Source organism: Macaca fascicularis, chromosome 9, assembly GCF_037993035.2.
Source record: "Macaca fascicularis isolate 582-1 chromosome 9, T2T-MFA8v1.1".
Taxonomy (NCBI): domain Eukaryota; kingdom Metazoa; phylum Chordata; class Mammalia; order Primates; family Cercopithecidae; genus Macaca; species Macaca fascicularis.
The window spans coordinates 77,160,770-77,185,828 of NC_088383.1; the positions used below are offsets into that span (position 1 = coordinate 77,160,770).

The following is a 25,059-nucleotide window of genomic DNA, read 5'->3' on the forward strand; positions in this document are numbered from 1 at the left end:
AGACACTGGAAGGCTGGAAATCTAATGGAACTAAATTCCAGAGCAGAAGGGACCCTTGCAAAGTGAGTGGAGATTCGTGACTGCTTTCCTCTATGAGGGCATTTGTTGAGTCTTGGCATGGGTTGGGGAGATTAGACTTGCCAGAATAGAGACAAGCCTACTCAGAGAGAATGAGAAACCAGCCAGCTTTTCTGGTCATGTGAGCTGGCTAGACAGAGTAGAATCTGGAGAAGCTTCAAATGCATAGCTGGTTTTCCTCACCTGCCAGTTCACCCCACAGGATTTTTGCTAAGTTCTGGGCAATAGAGAAGGCTAGATTGAAATTCAGAGAAAGATATCCTATAATATTGTTGTATTTGAGAAAGAGAAGGCTGCTTGAAAAAAGGGCCTGTAATAAACACAAGACAGGCACGACTCTAAGATATTTGAAACTATTTTTTTTTTTTGAGACAGAGTTTTGCTGTCACCCAGGCTGGAGTGCAGTGGTGCCATCTCAGCTCACAGCAACCTCTGCCTCCTGAGTTCAAGCAATTCTCCTGCCTCAGCCTCCCAAGTAGCTGGAATTACAGGTGTGTGCCACCATGTCCAGGTACTTTTTGTATTTTTAGTAGAGATAGGGTTTCACCATGTTGGCCAGGCTGGTCTCAAACTCCTGACCTCAGGTGATCTGCCTGCTTTGACCTCCCAAAGTGCTGGGATTACAAACGTGAGCCACTGCACCTGGCTGAAACCATTTTTTAAATTAAATTTGAAAAACTAAAAAAATACAGATGAGGTCTCACTATGTTGCCCAGGTTGGTCTTGAACTCCTGAGCTCAAGTGATCATCCTGCCTCAGCCTACCAAAGTGCTAGGATGACAGGTATGAGCCACCATGCTCAGCTGATATTTGAAACAAAAAGTAAACTGATCCAGCTCAATATCAGACTGGATCAAAGTGATCAGTTCATCACCTTAGCTGCCAGAAGAGTGTTCTCTCTCTGGTGAAAAATAATATCTACATCAGACTTTGTGGCTATTTATGCATAATATTAAAAATATATAATATAGGCCGGGCGCGGTGGCTCACGCCTGTAATCCCAGCGCTTTGGGAGGCCGAGGCGGGCGGATCACAAGGTCAGGAGATCGAGACCACAGTGAAACCCCGTCTCTACTAAAAATACAAAAAATTAGCCGGGCGCGGTTGTGGGCGCCTGTAGTCCCAGCTACTCGGGAGGCTGAGGCAGGAGAATGGCGTGAACCCGGGAGGCGGAGCTTGCAGTGAGCCGAGATCGCGCCACTGCACTCCAGCCTGGGCGACAGAGCGAGACTCCGTCTCAAAAAAAAAAAAAAAAAAAAAAATATATATATATATATATATATAATATATGCAAACAAGTAGAAAAATGTGACCTGTAAGCAAGAGAAAAAATAGACAACAAAAACAGTCCTACAGGTAACTCAGATGTTGGAATTAGCAGACAAGGACTTTAAGATGCTTTTTCGTAATTATGTTAAAGAAAAATAAAAGTTAGACAAAATGGATGAAAAGATAAAGAATGTCAATAGAGAAATTAAATCTTTAAAAAAGAATATGGGGCCGGGTGCAGTGGCTCACGCCTGTAATCCCAGCACTTTGGGAGGCCGAGGCGGGTGGATCATGAGGTCAGGAGATCGAGACCATCCTGGCTGACACGGTGAAACCCCGTCTCTACTAAAAATACAAAAAAATTAGCCAGGCGTGGTGGCTGGCGCCTGTAGTCCCAGCTACTTGGGAGGCTGAGGCAGGAGAATGGCATGAACCCGAGAGGCGGAGCTTGCAGTGAGCCGAGATCGCGACACTGCACTCCAGCCTGGGTGAGAGAGAGATACTCCATCTCAAAAAAAAAAAGAAAAAAATAAGAACTTCAAAATTGTCGTTGTTATTAGGTTCCTGCTGGATCTTGCTACATAATGCATTAATAAACACACGCATGTATTATTACCATAGTGCCACTCTAACATTTTAATAAATGTAATTCACACTATTAATTTCCCTTGTAATCCTATGTATTTTATGCATTTAAAAACGTTATTCTGAGCAAGAATACAAGGTTTCACATGATTGTCCAAGGGGTACATAGTACGTGCACACACACATACACGTGCACAAAGGTTGAGCATTCCTGATCTAAAGGATATAGGAAATGGTCAGAACTGTCATCACCTTGTTCCTGTTTACCATGTTGTATTACAGATATTTATATATCTTTCTTTCTTTACTAGCCTATGAATTCTTACAGAGCAGGGATGACGTCTTTTATTTCTTTGGGTCTTCAGTGCATAGAACAGGGCTTGGCATTCATTGAGTCATCGTTTATAGAATATCTTCGGTGTATAAGGATTGAGCCCCATTGGGTGAGGAAGGAGAATGGAGAGATTCAAAGGAAAGTGATAATTAATTCATGTGCTTATTTGAGCATTCAGTCTTTCATTCAGAAAACTGTCCAATTGTTACTCAATGCCAGCCAGTATGGTAGGCTCTGGGGACAACAGGAAAAATGAAACCTAAGTCTTTATTCTCATGGAGCACCCATTCCAGCTAATGGGAGAAAGATAGATAAAAGATTTCTGAAGAAAGACAAATGAGAATGAACTCACTTGTTCGGGAAAGGCAGCATCATGGGGAAAATCTTATTCTTAAATCTGTATTCATCAATTCTTTTTGGGCAAAATGTTACTGGGAGAACGTAACACTTAAGGCTAGAAAATGAAGATAAAGATGCTCTCTCTTCCTTTTTTTTTTTTTTTTTTTTTTTAGACAGACTCGCTGTGCACCCAGGCTGGAGTGCAGTGTCACAATCTTGGCTCACTGCAACCTCCACCTCCTGGGTTCAAGTGATTCTCCTGCTTCAGCCTCCCAAGTAGCTGGGATTACAGGCACCTGCCACCATGCCTGGCTAAGTTTTTGTATTTTTAGTAGAGATGAGGTTTCACCATGTTGGCCAGGCTGGTCTCGAACTCCTGACCTCCAGTGATCTACCCACCTCGGCCTCCCAAAGTGCAGGGTTTACAGGCATGAGCCACCATGCCCAGCCGAAGATGCTTAGAAGGAAAAGTCAGCTAGGTGCAGTGGAGTGTGCCTGTAGTCCCAGCTGCTGGGGAGGTTAAGGTGGGGGGATTGCTTGAGCCCAAGAGTTTGAGAGCAGCCTGGATAACATAGCGAGACCCTGCCTTGAAAAAAGAGAGAGAAAAATAAAGTCTTTGGAGCTCTCACGAGGACAGTTTACCTTGTTGCATGGTTGCTGGTCTTGCCTATTAAACTTTGAGAAGTTAACCCTCCATTGCCCAAGATGTTTCAGGGGCTGGCCTGTCCAAACACAGCAAGATAGATGTCTGCCCCCTCTGGAGTTCTGGTGCTTGTTCAAGGATTCTATGATGCGATCAATTAGTCAGAATGTGCAAGGTTGCCTAGATACCTTGGGGCTCCTTTTTCTTGTAAGAGACCAGGGCTGGGTGAGAAGGGACTGGGTGACCTCCCCTAACCTGCCAAACATGTGCTGAGAGACCAGGTCATGGAAGAACTTAGTGGCACAACAACCTGAATCTACGGGTCAGATCACTTGTCCGGGAAAGACAGCAAAGAGAAAGATCCCTGGCAGAACCAGGGGAAAGAGGGACTGGAAGCTGAGGATGTCTTACCATAAAATGGGAGAACTAGGGAAAGAGAATAAGGACAGCAAGGTTTTCAGTTGATTAAGATGAAACCTGATAAGGTGAAACATTTCTCCAAAGAGGCGTAACTTCAAAATATAAAAAAGATACATTTAAAACATTCATACGCCATTTATCTAAAGAGATATAACCTTAAAATAAAAAAGAGATAATTTTGATAAATCTAGGACCTGTTCACAGCAGTACCACCATACATTTGTGTTGAAAGTATGGACCAGACACGGTGACTTATGACTATATATCAGCACTTTGGAAGGCCAAAGCGGGAGGATCACTTGAGGCCAGGAGTTTGAGACAAGTCAGGGCAACATAATGAGACTCCTGTCCCTACAAAAAATTTAAAAATTAGCTGGCATGGTGGCATGTGCCTGCGGTCCCAGCTGCTTGGGAAGCTGAGATGCGAGAATGCCTTCAGCCCAGGAGGTCAAGGTTGCAGTGATTCATGATTGTGCCACCATGCTCCAACCTGGGTGACAGAGTGAGACCTTGTCTCAAAACACAACAAAAAAGAAAGTATAAAAAATATGTCCCAAGGAACCCTCAGCTCCCTCATTACCCCCAGCCCTAGCTGGCCTCTCTCTCTCGGTCTTTAGACTCATCCCCCTTCACTCCATCTGGACATCCTGCTTCAGCAAATGGTGACACTTAGAGCTGGAATCCAAAACCCTTTTTTTTGTTTTTTTTTTTTTTGAGATGGAGTCTCATTCTGTCACCCAGACTGGAGTGCAGTAGCTTGATCTCAGCTCACTGCAACCTCCACCTCCCAGGTGCAAGTGATTCTCCTGACTCAGCCTCCCAAGTAGCTGGGATCACAGGCATGCACCACCATGCCTGGCTATTTTTTTTTTTTTTTTTTTTTGTATTTTTACAATATTTTGTATTTTTAGTAGAGACGCATTTCATCATGCTGGCCAGGCTGGTCTCGAACTCCTGAACTCAGGTGATCTGCCTGCCTTGGCCACCCAAAATGCTGGAATTACAGGCATGAGCCACCACGCCTGGCCAAAGCCGTAATCTTTTGAAGAGACAGCAAGAACACTCTGTGGAGTTGTCATAATTAAGTATGTAACTAAGCAAATAAATAAAAATAAAATCACTCGATTATTCTTTTCAGTTTGTTTCCCATGACAATAACAAGAGTTGACAATTTCCTTCCTTCCTTCCTTTCTTCCTTTCTTTTCTTTCTCTCTTTCTCTTTTGTTTCTCTTTCTTTCTTTCCTTTCTTTCTTTCTTTCCTTTCTTTCTTTCTTTCCTTTCTTTCTCTTTCTCTCTCTCTCTTTTTTTTTTTTTTTTTTTAAGAAGCAGGGTCTCATTCTGTTGCCCAGGCTGGAGTGCAGTGGTACAGTCATAGCTCATTGTAACCTGGAACCTAGACTTGAGAGATACACCCCACCTCAGCCTCCTGAGTGACTGGGACTGCAGGTGTGCACCACCACATTCAACTAATTAAAACAAATTTTTTTTTTTTAACAGATGGGGGTCTTGATATGTTGCCCAAGCTGATCTTGAACTCCTGGCCTCAAGCAATCTTCCTGACTTGGCCTCCCAAAGAGCTGAGATTACAGGTGTGAGCCACCACACCCAGTCTATACTTTTTCTGAAGAAAATTTCTTGAAAAGTTCTATTTTTTTCAATCATGCCTCCCACAAGTAAGTATTTGATAGGAATGGCACAGTGCTAGGTTCACTAGAGCAATACAAGAATGTGTTTGACAAAGAGTTTACAATCTATCTGGCCAGATGTAAAACTCATACAGATAACTATGTGCAAAACAGAAAGGCACAGGCAGTTCAGGTAAAGTGGGGAAGAGAGGACAGAGAGAGGAAGTCCACTGGAGAAATGGTCAGGGATAGGCCAATTCCACATAGTTCTGCAGGGTAGAATGGAGATCAGTGGGGTGTATGGGAGGAACCGAGCTCAGAAGTCAGAAGGACTTCCAGTCAACCCCAGCTGTTCAAAAGCAAGAGCTGTAGATCGTGTGGAAAATGCTCAGTTACTGGAAGTATTCCAAAGAAATCTGGATAATCTGTTAAGGATATTTTAGAAGATATTCCATATATTTCCCCCTGTTGGTAGGAAGTTTGGACTCGAGAAAAATGCTCAAGCTGCTTCTGACTCTGCATCCCTTATTCCATCAACAAAGCATGGTGTTACCAAGTAAGCCTCCCAGAAGAAATATCAGCACCTCATGCGAAGTTTATTGGAAAATCAAAAATTTTTTATTAATTTACTGGATTTCATATACCTAACAATCCTTAGAACAACTATCAACAGCTGCAACACAAACCACATGCAAAATGAAAAACAGATGCCCCAGACAGCACCCCACCTCATGGCACACACTTAATAAGGAACAAAATCAGGATGCTGACATAACTTGCTTTAAGCATGCAAAGATTCCTGCAGGGCTCCCTGGCAATCAACCTCTCTGCACCCCGGGGCTGGATACTTCAAAGTCTTTGTTCTGTCATCAGGTTTGAAGTCAACATGGCAAGTTAAGGACAAGTTAGATGAGATACCCCTAGTTCATAACATGAGTTCCTCTTGCTCTCCAGTGTTCATCCACAAGTATAGGGCCCAATCCCCTATAAGAGATGACTTAAGCATCCCAATGGGGAAACAGCCTGCCAGTCACATGGGCAGATTCTATATATTTCCAAGTCCAGCAGCCACAGGACTGAAAACCACAGAGAACTGACAGCTCAATCCTCAACTGAAAAATGTCTTGAAAGGGGATCTCTCAGAATAGACATTTTGATTTCACAAGTTGGCCCATTTTGGCCCAAATATACCAAATATAAATGTCACGTAACATCACTGCAAATCCAGTAACAAGATACTAAGAGTACCCGAGAACCTGGGGTTCTCTTTCGGCCATCCAGAAGGTGAGGTCAGCCAGGAGGGTGCCCATTGGTCTCTGACCAACTGATCTGCCAGAGGAAAAGCCGGTCAGTGTCCAAGATGCATCAGATCCAATCCCAAGGGTTCCTAGTTCTCCTTCTGTGCCTGCTGTAACCTCTTGGCCACAGCAGTGATCAGTGCTGCCCCTTTTCCACTGCCATCTTCTGACAGCATGAATGTCACATCACATCGAGGGGCTAGTTCCTTCACAGTTTCCTGCAATATTCTAGAAAAGCTATGAAAAAGAGAAAGAAACATCATCAGCCCTCCCATGTAGAATCAGCACATTTATAAATGATCATAATCTAATTTCTTTAGCTTCTTCCCTTTGGTTTGCTTTTCAAGGCTCTAAACAGCTTCTTCTTCTAATTTTTTTTTTTAGACATGGTCTCACTCTGTTGTCCAGGGTGTAGAGTGCAGTTGTGCCATCACAGCCCACTGTAGTCTCAAGTTCCCAGGCTCAAGCCCCCCAGCTCAGCCTCCCATGTAGCTGGGACTACAGGTATGCACCATCATGCCCAGCTAATATTTGTAATGTTTGTTCATTTTGTATTTTATTTTATTATTTATTTATTTATTTATTTATTTATTTATCTTTTTTTTTTTGAGACAGAGTCTCGCTCTGTCGCCCAGGCTGGAGTGCAGTGGCCGGATCTCAGCTCACTGCAAGCTCCGCCTCCCCGGTTCACGCCATTCTCCTGCCTCAGCCTCCCAAGTAGCTGGGACTGCAGGCGCCTGCCACCTCGCCCGGCTAGTTTTTTGTATTTTTTAGTAGAGACGGGGTTTCACCGTGTTAGCCAGGATGGTCTCGATCTCCTGACCTCGTGATACGTCCGTCTCAGCCTCTGAAAGTGCTGGGATTACAGGCTTGAGCCACTGCGCCCAGACTGTATTTTATTTATTTATGTTTGTGGAGATGGAGTCTCCCTGTGTTGCCCAGGCTGGTCTCAAACTCCAGGGCTCAAGGGATTCTCCTGTCTCTGCCATTACAGGCATGAGCCACTGCACTCAGCCAACTTACATTTCTTGAGCTCTGTGTGAAGCACTTTACATGTACTCACTCATTTCAACCTCACACATTTAGCCCTATGTGGTAGGGATTATTAGTGCCGGCCTTTTGTGGATCAGGAACCTGGGGTTTAGAGAGACCAGCTAACATTCCCACACCGTATTACAAGTAGCAGAGGCACCAGGGCTCACACCTTGTCTGTCAGATTGAATAGGTGGCTTGACCACACAGCACTCCTTTCCCATAAAAGGATGGGGATGCATCTTCCCATGCCACGGCTGAGGAGGCTATGCCAAGTCCACACTTGGTCTCCAGCACCTCTGCTGCCCCACCCGCCATGCCTCTCGTGGGCACTCACTGAGGGTGCAGCTTGTACAGGGTGCCATCCACACCCACAGTGATCCTCAGGTGCTCCAGCCCCTGGTCTTCTCTCCTTTTTTCCACTATAGCGGCCAGGCCAGCACCGCAGAGCTGGGCCGCCCTCCGGGACACAGCTCCGCACACCTCCTTCACCACGATGCTGTCCTCACATGTGCTGTCCAGGCCCAGCTGCTGCAGAATCGTCCTGACCTGGAGGAGGGCCAGCCGATCGCTGCAGGCAATAGAGCAGGGAGTCAGGACCTCCTTCCCAGCATCCTGGGATGTGCTCAATGCAACCCACAGCCTTCCCATTCTTAGATGCCCTTGCAGGAGTGGGGAGAAATTGACCCAGGCAATGGCTAGGCTGGAGCAGAAAGGCTTAGGAGTAGAGACTCAAGAAGGTCCACCACCCGTGGAAGTTCCATCAACTTTAAAAAATAAAGTGTGAATGCCTCTGGTGTTCAGCATGTTCATATCTATGATCTCACTAGAAGCCACATGAGCTGCAGCAACCAACACACCAGGTACCTGTTTTTCAGAAGCAGAGGCTGTGGCTCAGCCTGCTAGGGCTGTGCCCTCTCGTTAGAGAGCAGGGGCTCAAATTCAACCCTTTTCACACCACCTCTCGCACTTTGCCACAAACCATGCCAACTCTCATACGCTGGCCCCCTTCAATTGGAGGCCAACTTTCCTTCTATTTAACTTTTTCTGATTCTCTTCATTTTCTTCCCTTTTTCTGATTTCTCTGCTCTTTGATAGTAAGACTGTATTTTCAGTAGTAGCCAGCAGGGTACATTCAATGAGCAAGTGAATACATGAATATACAAAATACAATCAGAACCTTAGAGAATCGGAACCAGGTAGGACTGTAAACCCATGCAGAGAAACACCCATCACGAGGCAGGATGGCTTCAAGTCTAGACCCCGGTCATCTCACAGTGAACTAATGGTACTTAAACGGAGCCCTGACTCCCACGCTAAGTGATGTGAAGTTGTATCCTTGACTGTCTCAGGTAATAATTAGAGAAGAGGAGTGTTATCAAGAAAGACAATTGAGAAACAACCTGTATGACCACACAGGGGATTCAGCAGGTAAACAGTGGTGTAGCCAAACGGTAGAATTCTTCGTAGATCTTAAAGATGAGTTTGTAGCCAACACAGTGGCTTACACCTGAAATCCCAGCACTTTGGGAGGCTGAGGCAAGAGAATCACTTTAGGCCAGGAATTTGAGACCAGTCTGGGCTACATAACAAGACCCCACGACCCCATCTCTAAAACAAACAAAAAAAAAGATGATGCCATGGAAAATCTTCATGACATAATGACATAGTGAAAAAATGGATTATAAAATACTATGCACAATATAATGTTAGTTTTTTATTTTAATGTTTGCCCTTGCCAAGATAAAAAAAAAGACATACACACACACACACACACACACACACATACATATAAGGAAATCTATTCAGACATTGGGAGGATTACAGGTAATTCCTTTTTTTTTTTTTTTTTGAGACTGAATTTCACTCTTGTTGCCCAGGCTGGAGTGCAATGATCTCAGCTCACTGCAACCTACGCCTCCTGGGTTCAAGTGATTCTCCTGCCTCAGCTTCCCAAGTAGCTGGGATTATAGCCCCACCACCATGCCCAGCTAATATTTGTATTTTTAGTACAGACAGAGTTTCACCATGTTGGCCAGCCTGGTCTTGAACTCCTGACCTCAGGTGATCTGCCTGCCTTGGCCTCCCAAAGTGCTGGGATTACAGGCGTGAGCCACCACACCTAGCTTAATCCTTATTTTTCTTCTTTTGCTTATCTGTATTTTTTAGATTCTCTAAAATGAATGAATAACATTTGTATAGTAAGAAAAAAAGGTTTTTCAACTGGTGTGTCTAAAGAGAAAGCCTGCAATTCCTTCCTGGGTCCAGCCTTTCACAGCTTACTTAGTTCAAGTACATTCCCTTCCTGATCCTCAGAGCAATCTGGGAGTTAAGCAACAGGGCAATTATTTCTGTTATGAAGCAGGAAACTGGAATTCAAAGAGGTGAAACAACCTGCCTCAGCTCATGCAGCATAAACAGGTTAAGTAGTGGAGATAAATCTTAAAACTCAAGCTCTAAGACTGTAAATTCAGGGACCTTCCCCCTGAGAACACTGTCCCATCCATTTGACAAACTGCTTTGAAATGGGCTGCAGTTAGCACGGCACCTACCAATTCCCATTGGCACTAGGTGGATAATTTTCTTTTTATTCCAGGAAGGTTTTAAAAAACAAAACCTGGCCGGGCATGGTGGCTCATGCCTGTAATCCTACCACTTTGGGAGGTCTAGGCAGGTGGATTGCTTGAGCCCAGGAATTCAAGACCAATCTGGGCAACATGGTGAAACCCCATCTCTACAAAAAATACAAAAATTAGCTAGGTGTAGTGGTGTGTGCCTGTAGTCCCAGCTACTTGACAGTGGGTGGGAGCAGGGGAGAGAAGCAGTGGTGGCAGCTGAGGTGGGAGGATCACTTGAACCCGGGAGGTTGAGGATGCACTGAGCTGTGATTGCGCCACTGCCCTCCAGCCCAGGCAACAGAGTGAGGCCCTGTCTCAGAAAACAAAAAAACAAAACAACAACCTGTAGAAATCAAAACATTCAAAACAGACACTTCTTATGCAGCAGAAGCAAATAATTCTGGGGGTATAAGAGTGTTACCACCTTGCGCTTGTCTAGGAACAACTTTCCTTTTATTATGGAAAAAAGAAAAGCAAGGCAAAGATAAGTAAACTTGCTTATCTATTGCTCATGAGAGAGAAGCTGTTTTACACAGCAAAATAGGATCCCTTTGGTCACCAAACATAATGATTTTTAACCCATCTGTTCAGATTGGATGGGGTGAAGACTAGACAGGAGAAGGATGCTGAGCACTTGCTAGTTAACACCCCAAAAATATATAATCGCTGCTGCTGTTATTGATTCCACCATCCTCTCCTTAAACAATAAGAACTCCCCTTAAACAGCCCATCTGATTTACCTCATTACATACACCACTTTCATGTATAATGTGTTTTCTTTTTTTCCCCACTGGAAAGTGATTTTTCACTTGTGGGCATCTGACCATAAAGACCAGGAGAATTAAATGAATGAACCCAAATGGAGATAAAATCCAAAAACAAAGCATCAGATAACATCCAGTGCTAGCACAAAAAGCAGTGGAACTGACATATTTGTACATAACTGGTGGTGATGGAAATTGAAACTACTTTTTTTTAAAAAAAATACTGCACCCACGGCGAAATACTCTTTTAACCAAATGTTTCTACTACTGACGAAATGATTTACAATATTCAAATGACTATGTGTACTAAAAGAACAACTACGGTTACTCAGAATAACAGGAATTTATAAATTATAAACTAGACATCCTATACTAAAGGGAAAGTTTAGTAAATTATAGTACAGTAACATAGTATAATATGCAACCATTCAAAGTGATAATTACACCAAAGAGTTGATAGGGGAAAGTTCCTCTTTCTAGAAGTATTCCAGCTAATAACTGCAGGAATCATCACCATTTACGATGTCTAGTGAAATAATAGATCCAGGCAATATGCATCAATGACTGATAACATCCTAAAAGAAAGAGAGACAGACAGACAACTCAATGCCACCTAAGAAATATTCTTGTCCAAAATTAACTACTGAATCTAACTAAGCACCTGGGTCTAAACTAAGTGTTTTTGGGAAATACAAGAAGACAGAGGAAAATGCTAAATGCTGCAATCCACAAAATCTAGAATACAGGAAACTCATAGGATAAGACAACAGTTTTTTCAACAAATACATGGCAAGGGAAAGCAAGACAGGGAGAGGAAACCCATAGATTAAAAGAGATTATTTAAACATATTAACCAAATGCAGTGTGTAAACTTTGTCTGGATACTGATGCAAACAAAAGAACTGTAAAAACCATTAATTTTTGGCAATTCAGGAAATAAGAACACTAACAGGACATTTTGTGAGACTGAGGTTTATCATTAGATTTTTAAGTGTGATAATGGTACTGTAGTTATGTTTTATTAAGAACCCTTATATTTCAGAATACATTATGAAATATTTACAGATGAACTGATGTAAGATGTGGGGTTTGTTTCAAATTAACCCAGCCTAGGGATGAGGACAGCGGGACTGTATAGATGAGCCCAGTTTGGCCATGAGTTTATTATTGTTGAAAGTGGTGATGGAAATATTGAGCTCACTTTACCTCTCTTTCCACTTTTGTATATGCTTAAGACTTTGTATAATAAAAAACAAAATAGCCGTGCATGGTGGCTCACACCTGTAATCCCAACACTTTGGGAGGCCGAGGCAGGTGGATCACCTGAGGTCAGGAGTTCAAGACGAGCCTGACCAACGTGGTGAAACCAAATCTCTACTAAAATAATACAAAAAATTATCTGGGCCGGGTGGCACAGGCCTGTTATCCCAGCTGAGGCTGAGGCAGGAGAATCGCTTGAACTCAGGAGGCAGAGGTTGCAGTGAGCTGAGATCACGCCATTGCACTCCAGCCTGGGCAACAAGAGTGAAACTTTGTCTCAAAATAATTAAAAAAACTAAAACCAGAATTTTATTTTATTTATTTATTTATTTATTTATTTATTTATTTATTTATTTATTTTTGAGACGGAGTCTCGCTCTGTCGCCCAGGCTGGAGTGCAGTGGCCAGATCTCAGCTCACTGCAAGCTCCGCCTCCTGGGTTCCCGCCATTCTCCTGCCTCAGCCTCCCGAGTAGCTGGGACCACAGGCGCCCGCCACCTCGCCCAGCTAATTTTTTGTGTTTTTAGTAGAGACGGGGTTTCGCCGTGTTAGCCAGGATGGTCTCAATCTCCTGACCTTGTGATCCGCCCGTCTCGGCCTCCCAAAGTGCTGGGATTACAGGCTTGAGCCACCGCGCCCGGCCCTTGAGCCACCGCGCCCGACCCTTGAGCCACCGCGCCCGGCCCAGAATTTTAAATGAAAATTTTCATGAACAAACACTGAAAACATAATACACAGAGTGATAAATGTAATGATTATGATTATGAAAAATGTTTGCATGCATTCAAGAACTTAAAAGGAGCTGGGCGCACTGGCTCACACCTGTAATCCTAGCACTTTGGGAGGCTGAGGTGAGCAGATTGCTTGAGGTCAGGAGTTCGAGACCAGCCTGGGCAACATGGGGAAACCCCATCTCTACAAAAAATACAAATATTAGCTGGGCATTGTGGTGTGCACCTGTGGTCCCAGCTACTCAGGAGGCTGAGGTGGGAGGATTACCTGAGCCCTGAAGACAGAGGCTATAATGAGTTGCAATCGCACCACCGCACTCCAGTCTAAGTGACAGAGTGAGCCCTGTCACCAAAAAAAAAAAAAAAAAAAACCTTAAAAAGGAAATATAATATGCAAAAATCAAAATAGCTGTAGTTGAGCATGTGGTTGATTTTTTCAGGAACAAAAGAGGATTATTTTTTAGCCTTAACCTAACTCTTGTGTAACTATTTAGGAAGCTTGGTGGAGGACTTAGTCATTTCTGCTAAACATTCTGAGACCCAGGCGGGCTGCAGGCCCCAGAGTGCTATACACATGGTCCTCGAGGCTGTGATCCTGAATCAGTTGGAAAGAGAAGAGCAGCCCCAGGAGGCAATCCCTTGTCCAGCCAGGGCCTTTCTGTTTTTCTTTTTAAACCTCAAATTGGCCCAACCCCAGCGCAGTGGCAGTATACGCCAGTCAGAGCCTCATGATGAACTTGATCACAGGTCACCTTTCAATCTGGGACAGGAACTTGGTTTCGAAGATGCCCCTGGTCCGGAGACGCTCTGAAATCTGCCCTCGGAAGAGGAGACCCTGCTTGGTCAGGTGGATCAGGATCTGCCGCACAATCTCCCCCAAGTACATCCCACTGGTCATTTTCTCGTATCTGTTTGGCGAAGAGGGATAAGGTTGGGGCAGACATGCAATGCAGAAGACCACATGATGTGAGAAGGCCAGGCTTTGGAACCACGCATGGGCGCTAAGCAAAAGTTAGTCCCTGGTCTTGGCCCCAAAGCCAATGCTCATTGGCTTTGTGTTACAAATCTGTTCCACTGGAGATTCTGCTCTGTGAGTTAACACATTGAAACTGTCTGCATGCACCAGGGGTGCTCAAAAGCATTAATTCCCTTCCTCCTTTCTATTGGGCTGTGAGCTCCATGAGGGCCAAGAGAGCAAGAGAGAAAAGGGGCCTCGTACTGACCAGGCACTCTGCACAGGATGTGTAATGGTGACACACATCATCATTAACAACAGTGACACAGAGGCAGACTCCCACTGCTTGCAGAGTCAAATGGAAAGCATTTATGTGCTGGGCTTGGGTTCTCTTCACTGCTCAAGACCTCATCAGTCTAAGGGATTAACACCAGAACAAACAAACAATGGTGGTTTCAAGACAAGTTCAAAGGTGCTGCCCCTTAAAACCTCAGTCCAAAAATGTGAGCCTTCAGTGGCTGCAGACACAACACTAATTAGAATGAACTGCCCCTTGGGAAGAGCCATGATACTCAGATGCCCCAACTTGGGATTCAGAGGGAAGGTACCTTCTTTTTGGAGCAATCCCTGCTTTAGCTGGGCTTACCACAACTCACCTGCCTTCCAGTTACAAGACTGATGCCAAAGGGGAGAGAAACCACCAGGGCCAGTCTCGGTCTTTTCTGAGCCTCTTCCTAGACAACGTTCTCAGTTCAACAGTTCCCAAGGTGTCCATGGCCTAGGCATCCCCTCACATTTCCCATCTGCTCAAGCTCTCAACTTGGATAGCACCCCTAACAATAAATCTATGTTTCCCATTATTTTCTATATTAAGACATTGAGCTTAGTTTTGATAAAGACCATATGGCCTGCAAAACCTAAAACATTTACTATCTGTTCTTTTACAGAATAAGTGTGCCAACTCCTCTTCTAGGGGATGGGCCTGGGTTAATAATCAAGTTTTAGCATGTGATATCGTTTGGATTTATGTCTCCACCAAAATCTCAAGTTGAATTGCAATCCCCAGTATTGGAGGAGGGGCCTGCTGGGAGGTGACTGGATCATGGGGGCGGATTGCCCCCCTGTTGTTCTGGTGATAGTGAGTGGGTTTGCACAAGATCTGGTTGTTTTAATAGTGTGTAACACCTCCCCCTTCACTCTTTCTTCCTCTTTCTCCAGCCATGTAAGACGTGCCTGCTTCCCCTTCATGTTCTGCCATTATAGTAAGTTTCCTGAGGCCCCCCAGCCATGCTTCCTGTACAGCCTGTGGAACTGTGAGCCAATTAAACCTCTTTTCTCCATAAATTACCCAGTCTCAGGTAGTTCTTTATAGCAACGGGAGAATGGACTAATATCACATGCCAGCTCTATCTCTGCTATCCCTTTCTCTCATAATAACAGAATGCAAGTGAAATCTACTCTAATTTATTTTTTAAACCATTCATTATTTTCAGTATTTTTCGTGTGGTTAGTTATTGGAATACACCTCACAAGTGATTGTGACCCATGGTAGGACATGACATCATGGTCAAGAACCAGCATTCTCATCCATCACAGGTGGCCACTTCCCCACTCCCAGAGAAGGTCACCAACCTAGTAGCCAGCTCTTGAAGGCCTGAAGATGTTGGCTTCTGAAAGAGACTTACTAAAAGCCCATCCCAAGAGGGGTCACTGAGTCACCATGCCCTTGGCGAATGAACATGCTGGCAGCCTCTGCCTCACTTCCAGAACCACCACTAGACCTTATGGGGCCTTATGGTAATTAGAAAAAGGGACTTTTCCCTTTTACCTGTTGCAAACTTGTCATAATATTTTTCTTTTGTTCCAATAGGTATTTCACTGACATTTGACAGCTGTAATAAGCACACAAAGCTATGCTGTCTATGGTACCCCCTTAGGTCTCGTAGTGTTGTTCACTACACAACCCACATAACTGCACACATCCACCCTTTTCACCTCTGCTTGCCAGGATTCAAGGACCCCTCGTCCACCTCCGTGTCGTATCGGGTCCGGATGTCATCTATGTAGCCATTGTCTCCAAATCCTCCCCACTCTGTGTTGATGCACATCTTCCCTTCGTCCCCCTCCACCATCTCGATGTTCCTCATGTCCTCCATGTAGCACATGTTGCTGCCTGTTCCTAGAAGGAATTGTGAAAGAACATTAGTCTTCAAAGACACCACCAGGTTTTAGAAAGGCAGCAGAGTGCAGCAAATAAGAATTTAGGCTTGGAGTCAGATATGACTGGATGTGATTCCAGCTTTACAGTCATAGCTGGCTAACCTTGGGCAAGCATCTCATCTTTCACAGGCTCAGTTTCTTCATTTCTGAGAAGGAAATAATACCCGCCTTATGGGTTTTATGAAGTGATATTTTTAAGTTTCCTTCCATGGTAAGCATTCAATAAATGGTAGCTGCCGACTTCATCATCATTATCATCATTACTGTTAAGCCATAGGCACACAAAGCTTCCAAGCAGTCGTAAAATTAGCAGTCAGAGCTGGAAGGGACCATGAGGAATCATCTAGTCTTGGATAAACAAATGCTTGGCATCTGTTAGCCACCATCTTCTTCCTTGCCCATGACTTGGCCTCAGAACTATTCTCAGCACAGCAGTCCAGGCAAGTATTTTAGTCAATCAACAGGCCTCACCTCTTTGCCCTCCTATATCTAGCCCAATCCCTCCCACAGGTGAAGAAACTCAAGTCAGACAGAATAAGCCACCTGCCCAAGCTCACAAAGCGGGTAAGAGTTAGAGTGAGAGGAAACCTCTCACCTGGCATGGGAGATAGCTCAGTACATCCCCACCTCCTTGTTCCACCTGCTGCTTATATCCAGAAAGCCCAGATGATCAAATGGAACAACTTTTCTAGGTTCTATCATTACTTAGCCTGTGCCTGTCACCTGGAATGCCTTTCATCCCCATCTCCACCTGTTCCAATCCTACCCATTCTACCCCTGGTAGAGACAGCATCCCCCTAGAATCTACCCTCGGCCTTACTCACTGCCAGACTTCTCCCAAAGACCCCTAAAATCCCTGTATCAGGCCACTCCTTTCCCCTCTTCTAAGTTTCTTTCCAGCTCCTCTCCTTCCTGTGCACCCTGAGAAGCAGAAGAATTCAGATAACAGAAGAGGTGCACATTGGAGCCAGAGTGAAAATCTACAATAGCTCCCTCAGCCCCAGGTCAAGAGGATCCAACTGTAGTCTCCTTCGCCCCATCACAATCAGCCCCAAGGCCCTAATTTAAAAATCTCTTCTTCCTGTGTCATTATCCTTCCTCAATAGAAAGGATGACCTTGGCTTAGGACTCTTACTGGAGAAAGAACTTGGTGACCTGGAATCGCAATTGTAACTTCATCTCTGCCTTGGGCAGAGCCTCTGTATAACGGAACAATGCCCACCCTCTCACATTGTTAAAAGGGAACCATCAACGGGTCCAGTGGGATTAGGCCAATGGGCCATGCCTTACCACTTACCTGCAATCAAGCCAATCTCACAGTTAGGATCTTCATAGCCACAGGTCATCATGGTCCCCACTGTATCATTCACAACTGCAACGATGTCCAGGTCAAACTCCTAAAAAAACAAAACAAACAAACAAACAAAAACCCAGCTCTATTATGAGTTGAATGTGCCAAACAGGCTTAGGAGGCACGTGTCATCCCCAGGCAGGCAGAGACCAGTCACAGGAACTGGGCAGAGGATAGCAGAGCAGAGGGGCCTGGGGAAGGCAGCAAGAGCAGGCATGAGCCTCAACACCACATCCTACGTTTCTCCTCTTGATGGCTTCCCTGAGCATGTCCACCACGTCCTCCCCTTCACAGTCAGTGGCCTTGAAACCTTTGGTCCACCCTATGAGTGTTCCCTGAAAGAAAGGAGGGGAAATTCATTTGAGCAATAGTTTGCTAGGACCACTGCACAACCTCAACATCCAACAGATGCAAGGCACTATAGTTGGCTGCTTGTCAAGTACATGTGCTTTTGACTCTGCCTCCCTCTCCACAGCCCTAACCCTGGGCACAGCAGCATCACAGAGCACCACACTCAGGCAAGGCCTACCTCTGAGTGGAAGGACTGCAGCAATTCATACTCGTCAAGGGTCAAATCATGTTCCCTGGCCATGATTACACAGAATAAAGGCCTAGGATCACAGTGATCCTACTTCTTTTTTTTTGTTTTCCTTTTTTTTTTTTTTTTTGGAGACGGAGTTTCACTCTTGTTGCCCAGGCTGGAGTGCAATGGCGCGATCGCGGCTCACCACAACCTCCACCTCCCGGGTTCAAGTGATTCTCCTGCCTCAGCCTCCCGAGTAGCTGGGACTACAGGCATGCACCACCACGCCTGGCTAATTTTTGTATTTTTAGTAAAGATGAGGTTTCACCATGTTGGCCAGGTTGGTCTCGAACTCCTGACCTCAAGTGATCCACCCGCCTCAGCCTCCCAAAGTGCTAGGATTACAGGGGTGAGCCAATGCGCCTGGCCTGAAAGTAGTATTTTTAATTCTCAAAAGGAAGCCCAAAGTTACATTGTCAGCCTGAGGCAGGAGTTAGCCTAGCCCCGGACTCCATCACCTAGAAAGCCAGGGTGGGCTGAAGGCAGGCAGAGCTGGGGTGTCTAGACCTGGGACAGGAAAGGCAGTCAGAAAATCTGATGGCAGCACCGTCAGCCCAGTGACTGGATGCCACCTCACCCTGAGGCCGTTAGCCCACAAACCCCAGTCTCCCTCCTTTCCTCCATAGTTCTTGGGAAACTGGGCCCCTGGCTGGCTCCTTTCCGACTGGTATGTGTACAACATTAGAGAGACACTCCCAACTGGGAAACCTCTCTTATTAATTGCAGTTACACAAAACTAATGTATTTTTTGATGTCTCTCTTTTTTTCTCCCCAGCCATGGGTGTCTTTGCTTCTAGCTGCCCACGGGTCTCCCCTCCCTCTTCTCTGTGTCTTCACGACACCTTCAGAGCTGCTGGGAGACAGGCCCAAAGGCCCAGTGTCCTGAGTCAGGAGCAGTAGCTGTGTCCTGGCGCCCAGTCAGGACCGCAGACAGCTGCACACGGCACCCTCCCGGATGGTGTATTAATTTTTAATGGCAGCAGCAATGCAGGAATGCATTAGTAGTGTAAAAAATTAAAATGTTACTGACAAGGATAGAGTTCCCTTCAACTCCCATCCTCCCAATCTGAGAGGTAACCTCTGCCATTAGTCGGATATTAATCCTTCCATAACTTTTCTTTTCCACTTATTAGTATTTGTTTTCTTTTTCCCCCCATTTCTTCTTTCAGGGGTGAAATTACACATATTTTTAAGTAAATAAATTCACACTGTGTGTGAACTACTGCAATTTTTTTTTTCTAATTCAATAATGTATCTTCCAGACCCTTCCAGGCCATTTATATGGATCTGCCACATTCCTTCACTGAGCAAAATATTCCTTGAATATAATTACACGAAAATAAAACCACGAAACACACCTATAAAACGAGTTCTATTTTTGTGATCATTTTCCAAAGAGGAAACCAAGGAACAGGGAGATTAAATAACTTGCCCAAGGTCACACAGCCAATAAGCAGAGAAGCTAAGGGTAGGGGAAGGGGGACGAGGGAATCAGTGCTTAACGGGTACAAAAATTCAAATGGAAAAGAAAAAGTTTAAGAGATGGATGGTGGTGATGGCTGCACAAGAATGTGAATGTACATCATGCCATAGAAGTGTGTATTTAAAAAAATAGTCACAGTGGGAAATTTATGTTATGTATATTTTACCACAATAAGAAAATGGTACAAAAATAAAAAACTTTTTTTTTTCTTTTTTTGAGACCGAGTCTTCTCTGTCGCCCAGGCTGGAGTACAGTGGTGTAATCTCGGCTCACTGCAACCTCCACCTCCTGAGTGCTAGCGATTCTCCTGCCTCAGCCACCCAAATAGCTGAGATTACAGGCACCTGCCACCACGCCCAGCTAATTTTTGTATTTTTAGTAGAGATGGGGTTTCACCATGTTGGCCAGGCTGGTCTTGAACTCTTGACCTCAAGTGATCTGCCCGCCTCAGCCTCCTAAAGTGCTGGGATTACAGAAGTGAGCCACTGCTCCTGGCCCTGGACAAAATCTTAGTGCGTCTTTGGTGCTACCCTTATTGTTGTCCTGAGCTCTCTGGTTGACCTGCTGAGCTGACCAGAATTCTCCCATACATTTAGGAAGCTGTATGCTGCTTCATGCCAGTCTTGGAAGCTGGGCTGATGACAATCTGTCAGAAAGACAGAGCTCCTCTCCACAAGCTGGTGAGTCTGTCTGTGAAGCGGAGGCCAGGGGTTGCAGAGAATTCACTGCCACGATGTCAGGCCCTGGTGACAGCACACCCTCCCTCACCACCATTACCAGCACCAGGTTCCTCTCAGCCTTTTCCAGGCTGAATTTCAATCCTATGCTGCCTCGAGAGTGAAGGATGATACTAGGATTTGAGGGCCTGCTAGGTGCCAGACACCATGCTATGCATTTTACACACACGAGCTCATTTAGTCCTCACCGTATTCCTCCATTTTCACCAACGGGGAAACCATGCCTCAGAGAAGTTAAATAATCTGCTCAAGGTTATTCAGATGGGAACAGTAGAGACAGGGCTGCAAAACAGGAGCCCACGACCCCAGAGTCTGTGCTCTTGACCACTGTGTTTCCTAACCTTAGAAAGGACACTGCGCCTCTCTGTATAGCCACATCTGGGCCTGCTCCCAAGCCCCTGAAGAAGGACATGTCCTTGCCCGGAGGTTTTCTGTGTGGGCACTGGCAGAGGCTGCAAACTGTCTCTCTCCGTCTGCAGAACAGACAGCTCTGCCCCAGCCTCATGCAAAGGCCCAGCCTCACTCGCCCACCGTCAGCACCAGGCCGAGGCCCCATGACCCACTGGAGCTCTGCGGAGTCTAAGAGCTCAGCCCAGTGTCTAGTCCCCACTTCTAAGCTCTACCTCTTGGTCAAGCTAGTTTACCAGAAAAACCGTGCAAAAAACACATATTGCTGACCTACCTGAGTCTTAGCTTTCCAGTTAAAAAACCTTTATTCATTACACATAAAGTTAAGCCTGGGTGATTTTTTGTTTTTACACACAGACACACACACACACCACACACACACACACACACACACACACACACATTTAGAGGTGGGGTCTTACTATATCGCCTAGGCTGGTCTCAAACTCCTGGACTCAAGTGATCCTCCCACCTTGGCCTCCCACGGTGCTAGGATTACAGACATGAGCCACTGTACTTGGCCTGCTTGTTGTGTATGTTGTTTTTGTTTTTGATAGAGATGGAGTCTCTGCTGCCCAAACTGGAGTGCAGTGGTGTGATCATAGCTCACTGGAACCTCAATCTCCTGGGCTCAGGTGATCCTCCCACCTCATCCTCTCGAGTAGCTGGGACCACAGGGACATGCCACCATGCCTGGCTACGGTTTGTTTTGTTTTGCTTTGTTTTGTTTTTGAGACGGAGTCTCGCTCTGTCACCCAGTCTGGATGGAGTGCAGTGGCGCGATCTCGGCTCACTGCAATCTCCGCCTCCCTGGTTCACGCCATTCTCCTGCCTCAGCCTCCCAAGTAGCCGGGACTAGAGGCGCCCGCTACCACACCCGGCTAATATTTTTTTGTATTTTTAGTAGAGACGGGGTTTCACTGTGTTATCCAAGATGGTCTCCATCTCCTGACCTCGTGATCCACCTGCCTCGGCCTCCCAAAGTGCTGGGATTACAGGCGTGAGCCACCGCTCCTGGTCTGTTTGTTTGTTTTTTAAGACATGGGGTCTCACTATGTTGCCCAGGCTGGTCTTGAACTCCTGGCCTTAAGCAATCCTTCCATGTCGACCTCCCAAAGTGCTAGGATTACAGAGATGAGCCACCACACCCGGACAACCCTGGGTGTTTTTACCCTAGAATTACAAGAAAGACTTTGTGATAAATGTCTCCATATTTATGAATTATCTATTAAAATGATAAACTATGATGTTCTTCAGTGTTGGCTAAAGTGGCCGTGTGATCAATTGCTTCTGAGATACTAATATTAGAAAATAAATGCATTTATTGCCAGACATGGTGACTCAAGCCTGTAATCCCAGCACTTTGAGAGGCTGAGGTGGGTGAATTACCTGAGGTCAGGAGTTCAAGACCAGCCTGGCCAACATGGCAAAACCCCGTCTCTACTAAAAATACAAAAGTTAGCTGGTGGTAGTGGCAGGTGCCTGTAATCCCAGCTACCTTGGGAGGCTGAGGCAGGAGAATCGCTTGAACCCAGGAGGCAGAGGTTGCAGTGAGCCGAGATCACGCCATTGCACTCCAGCCTGGGTGACAAGAACGCAACTCTGTCTCAAAAAAAAAAAAAAGAAAGAAAGAAAGAAAGAAAGAAATGCATTTCTTGTGATGTGCTGGCAAGCTTTCTTTCATCGGATGATAAAAACCCATTGCAATTCCGTGTTTACATGACTGTCCAGAAAGACACGGATCGTATTATTGCCCAATTGTTACAACTGGACTTCACTGGTCATTACCTCTTCCTCCCTCTCTCCATAGTATGATTCGACCTCTCTTTTAGTAGGAATATTATGTATGTGTCCCTTTATTGTATACTACTCTAAATTCTCTTGTGAATGGTCAATCTAAAAAATCGTGATAAATTGATTAAAAATTAAATTGTTGAAATTCTCTATCATGTGTTCCCAGCTGCCCCGAACCCAAGATCCCTGTAAAAATGAAGGCTGGCTGGGAGTTACCTGGAGATGGCCCCAGTAGAGGAAGGAAGCCCACTGGGCTGGCCATGAGTCTGGTGGGGCTGTCTTACCTTGTCAATGCTCATCTGCCTGCAGGGAAATGAGAACGTGAAGCCCAAAGGTAGGGAGGCCCCCTTGAGGCCCATGTAGTCCAGGAAGTCGGCAATGCACTGCACAATGTGGTCAAAGAGCTGCAGAGAGAGAGACAGCGGCATTCACACCGGGTGGACATTGATGCAGGGTGGCAGGCTGGCACCTCGGAGCCCAAAGGCCTTGCCTAGCACTTACCTCCTCACCAGTGCCCTGCATGATCCCCAGGGGGATGGCGAAGATCTTGTTGTACATTCGCACTGACCTCCGTCCACTTCTGATCTTCACCAGGAGGACCCGGAAGTTGGTTCCCCCAAGATCCAGGGCAAGAAACTTTCCTTTCTCTGTGATGGAGAAAGCAGCAGCTGCACTCCATGACAGGGACTCGTGTCAGGGCATTGGGAGGAAGAGGAGATGCTGGAGCAGAGCAGACCCAAGGCCTGCACTCCTGGGCCTCACAGACCAGAGGGTCGTGCGGGCCACCGTGCACAGTGACTGGTCCCTGGGCAGCATCTTGAGCCTGCGTGAGACCAGGCTGCTTTCCTTGGCCTCCACTTCTGTGGTAAATGCCCAGGCACCACCTACACTATCACCAGTGAAGTGCCGTGAAAAGAGGCCTGGCCTGGAGTCAAGGGACCTGGGGCTTCTGAGAAACGGCTTTTTTTCTTGAGCAAGAGAGGCAAGGTCCTTTCCTTCCACATCTGCAAAATGAGACTGAACCTCTGAAGGCTCTTTCAGCTTCACTGACTGACAGCCTTCTCTGGAGCCACAAGGAACGGTGCGGGGCATCCAGTCAAGGACGTGCATGATTCAGATACCCAAAGGGCCTCTGGCTGGGCACAGTGGCTCACGCCTATAATCCCAGCACTTTGGAAGTCCGAGGCGGGCGGATCAAGAGGTCAGGAGACCGAGACTATCCTGGCTAACACAGTGAAACCCCATCTCTACTAAAAATACAAAAAATCAGCTGGGCGTGGCGGCGGGCACCTGTAGTCTCAGCTACTTAGGAGGCTGAGGCAGGAGAATGGTGTGAACCCGGGAGGCGAAGCTTGCAGTGAGCCAAAATTGTGCCACTGCACTCCAGCCTAGGTGACAGAGTGAGACTCCTTCTCAAAATAAAAATAAAAATAAAAATAAAATAGTGTCTTTTACTGCTCTCAGTTAAGAGATCCCAAGTATAGCTGTTAGACCTTGAGTAGCTCATCTAGCCTCCGTGTCAGTTATGGCATCCATAAAATGGGAACCGTTCCCTCTTTGGCAACATTCCAAGTGGTTGTGGGGATGAAATGAAATAAAAGGTTCAAAAGCAAATTATAAGATGTAAAGCATTTTACTAAGGTCATTATTTCTGGAAGAGTCTCGTGAGATTCAAAGAGGTAAAATAATTTGTCTGAAGAACTGACTTCACTACTTAGTGGCTTCTTTTGGCTGAGCACCGAGGACCAGAAGGATCAAGGGTTGGAGAAGTTGGGGGCAGAAGTGATGAGAGGGAAAGGGAAGTCAGCCAAGCCACAGAAGAGAACAGAGCCAGAGAAGCAGCAGGAGACAAGCCCAGGCAATCCCAGGCATCAAAAACAAAGTCCATGGGGTCAGGATCTGGGGGTCGGGGGTGCACTCATGTTCTCATCCACACACACGTAAGTGCGCACACATAACCTAATGTAGGTTTTCTGTGTTTTTTGTTTGTTTGTTTGTTTTGTTTTTTACTGCAAATGCCTTGGGTTAACCAAGGCCAACAGATGTAGGAAGAATACTAGCCTTCTACCTATTCCTGCCCTCCATTAGAGACGTGAACCTAAGTCTCTAAAAACCAAGAACCTCACTGGCTTTGAGGAGTTTTGACGGGAGCCCTGGATGGTTGTTCAGAGAGGGAGGCTGTGCTGGCCCACCTGTGCCGTCCGGCAGCCCGCAGACGTAAGTGGGCAGCATTCTGACCGTGGCCAGCCCGTGGCTCTTCTTCTTCAGCCCATACTCCAGCTCAGCCCGCATCTTGGCCTGCACGTCCACAAGCTGCTCTCGGGTCAGCCGGAACAAAGCCAGCACCTTGTCGATCTGCTTCCGCTGGGCCTGCACGCGGGAGGCCACCGCAGTCACCATGGCGGCCCCCTTGGTGCTGCCACTCTCTGACAGGAGGAATCGGACATCACAGCTCGGGACCAGTTTCCTCACCACCTTGTGCAGGCGTTTTGGGTACCTGAAGCAGAGATGATGGCAAAACATTGAGCAATC

General features: G+C 45.9%; 1 protein-coding gene and 1 long non-coding RNA gene across 5 annotated transcripts in view; one reads left to right on the plus strand and one right to left on the minus strand.

Moving 5' to 3' along the window:
* LOC135965126 (uncharacterized) lies at positions 1-15,295 on the plus strand. The gene is made up of 3 exons (XR_010577994.2): positions 1-62; positions 5,166-5,257; positions 15,170-15,295. It is a non-coding gene; the product is annotated as an uncharacterized lncRNA (long non-coding RNA).
* The window catches only part of HKDC1 (hexokinase domain containing 1), a 47,075-nt gene continuing 27,904 nt past the window's right edge, over positions 5,889-25,059 (minus strand). The window contains exons 10-18 of one of the 4 annotated variants that reach the window (XM_005565675.3): positions 24,720-25,024; positions 23,029-23,174; positions 22,812-22,931; positions 17,762-17,857; positions 17,469-17,568; positions 15,947-16,130; positions 13,749-13,904; positions 7,961-8,194; positions 5,889-6,828 (exon numbers count right to left, since the gene is read on the minus strand). In XM_005565675.3, coding sequence (XP_005565732.3) covers positions 6,681-6,828; positions 7,961-8,194; positions 13,749-13,904; positions 15,947-16,130; positions 17,469-17,568; positions 17,762-17,857; positions 22,812-22,931; positions 23,029-23,174; positions 24,720-25,024 — 1,489 coding nt within the window. In that variant the 3' untranslated portion in view covers positions 5,889-6,680. Of the gene's footprint in view, positions 6,829-7,960; positions 8,195-11,444; positions 11,581-13,748; positions 13,905-15,946; positions 16,131-17,468; positions 17,569-17,761; positions 17,858-22,811; positions 22,932-23,028; positions 23,175-24,719; positions 25,025-25,059 lie in introns of those variants that run through there. The other 3 variants (XM_045361108.2, XM_045361109.2, XM_065520986.1) reach the window with 3 other exon arrangements.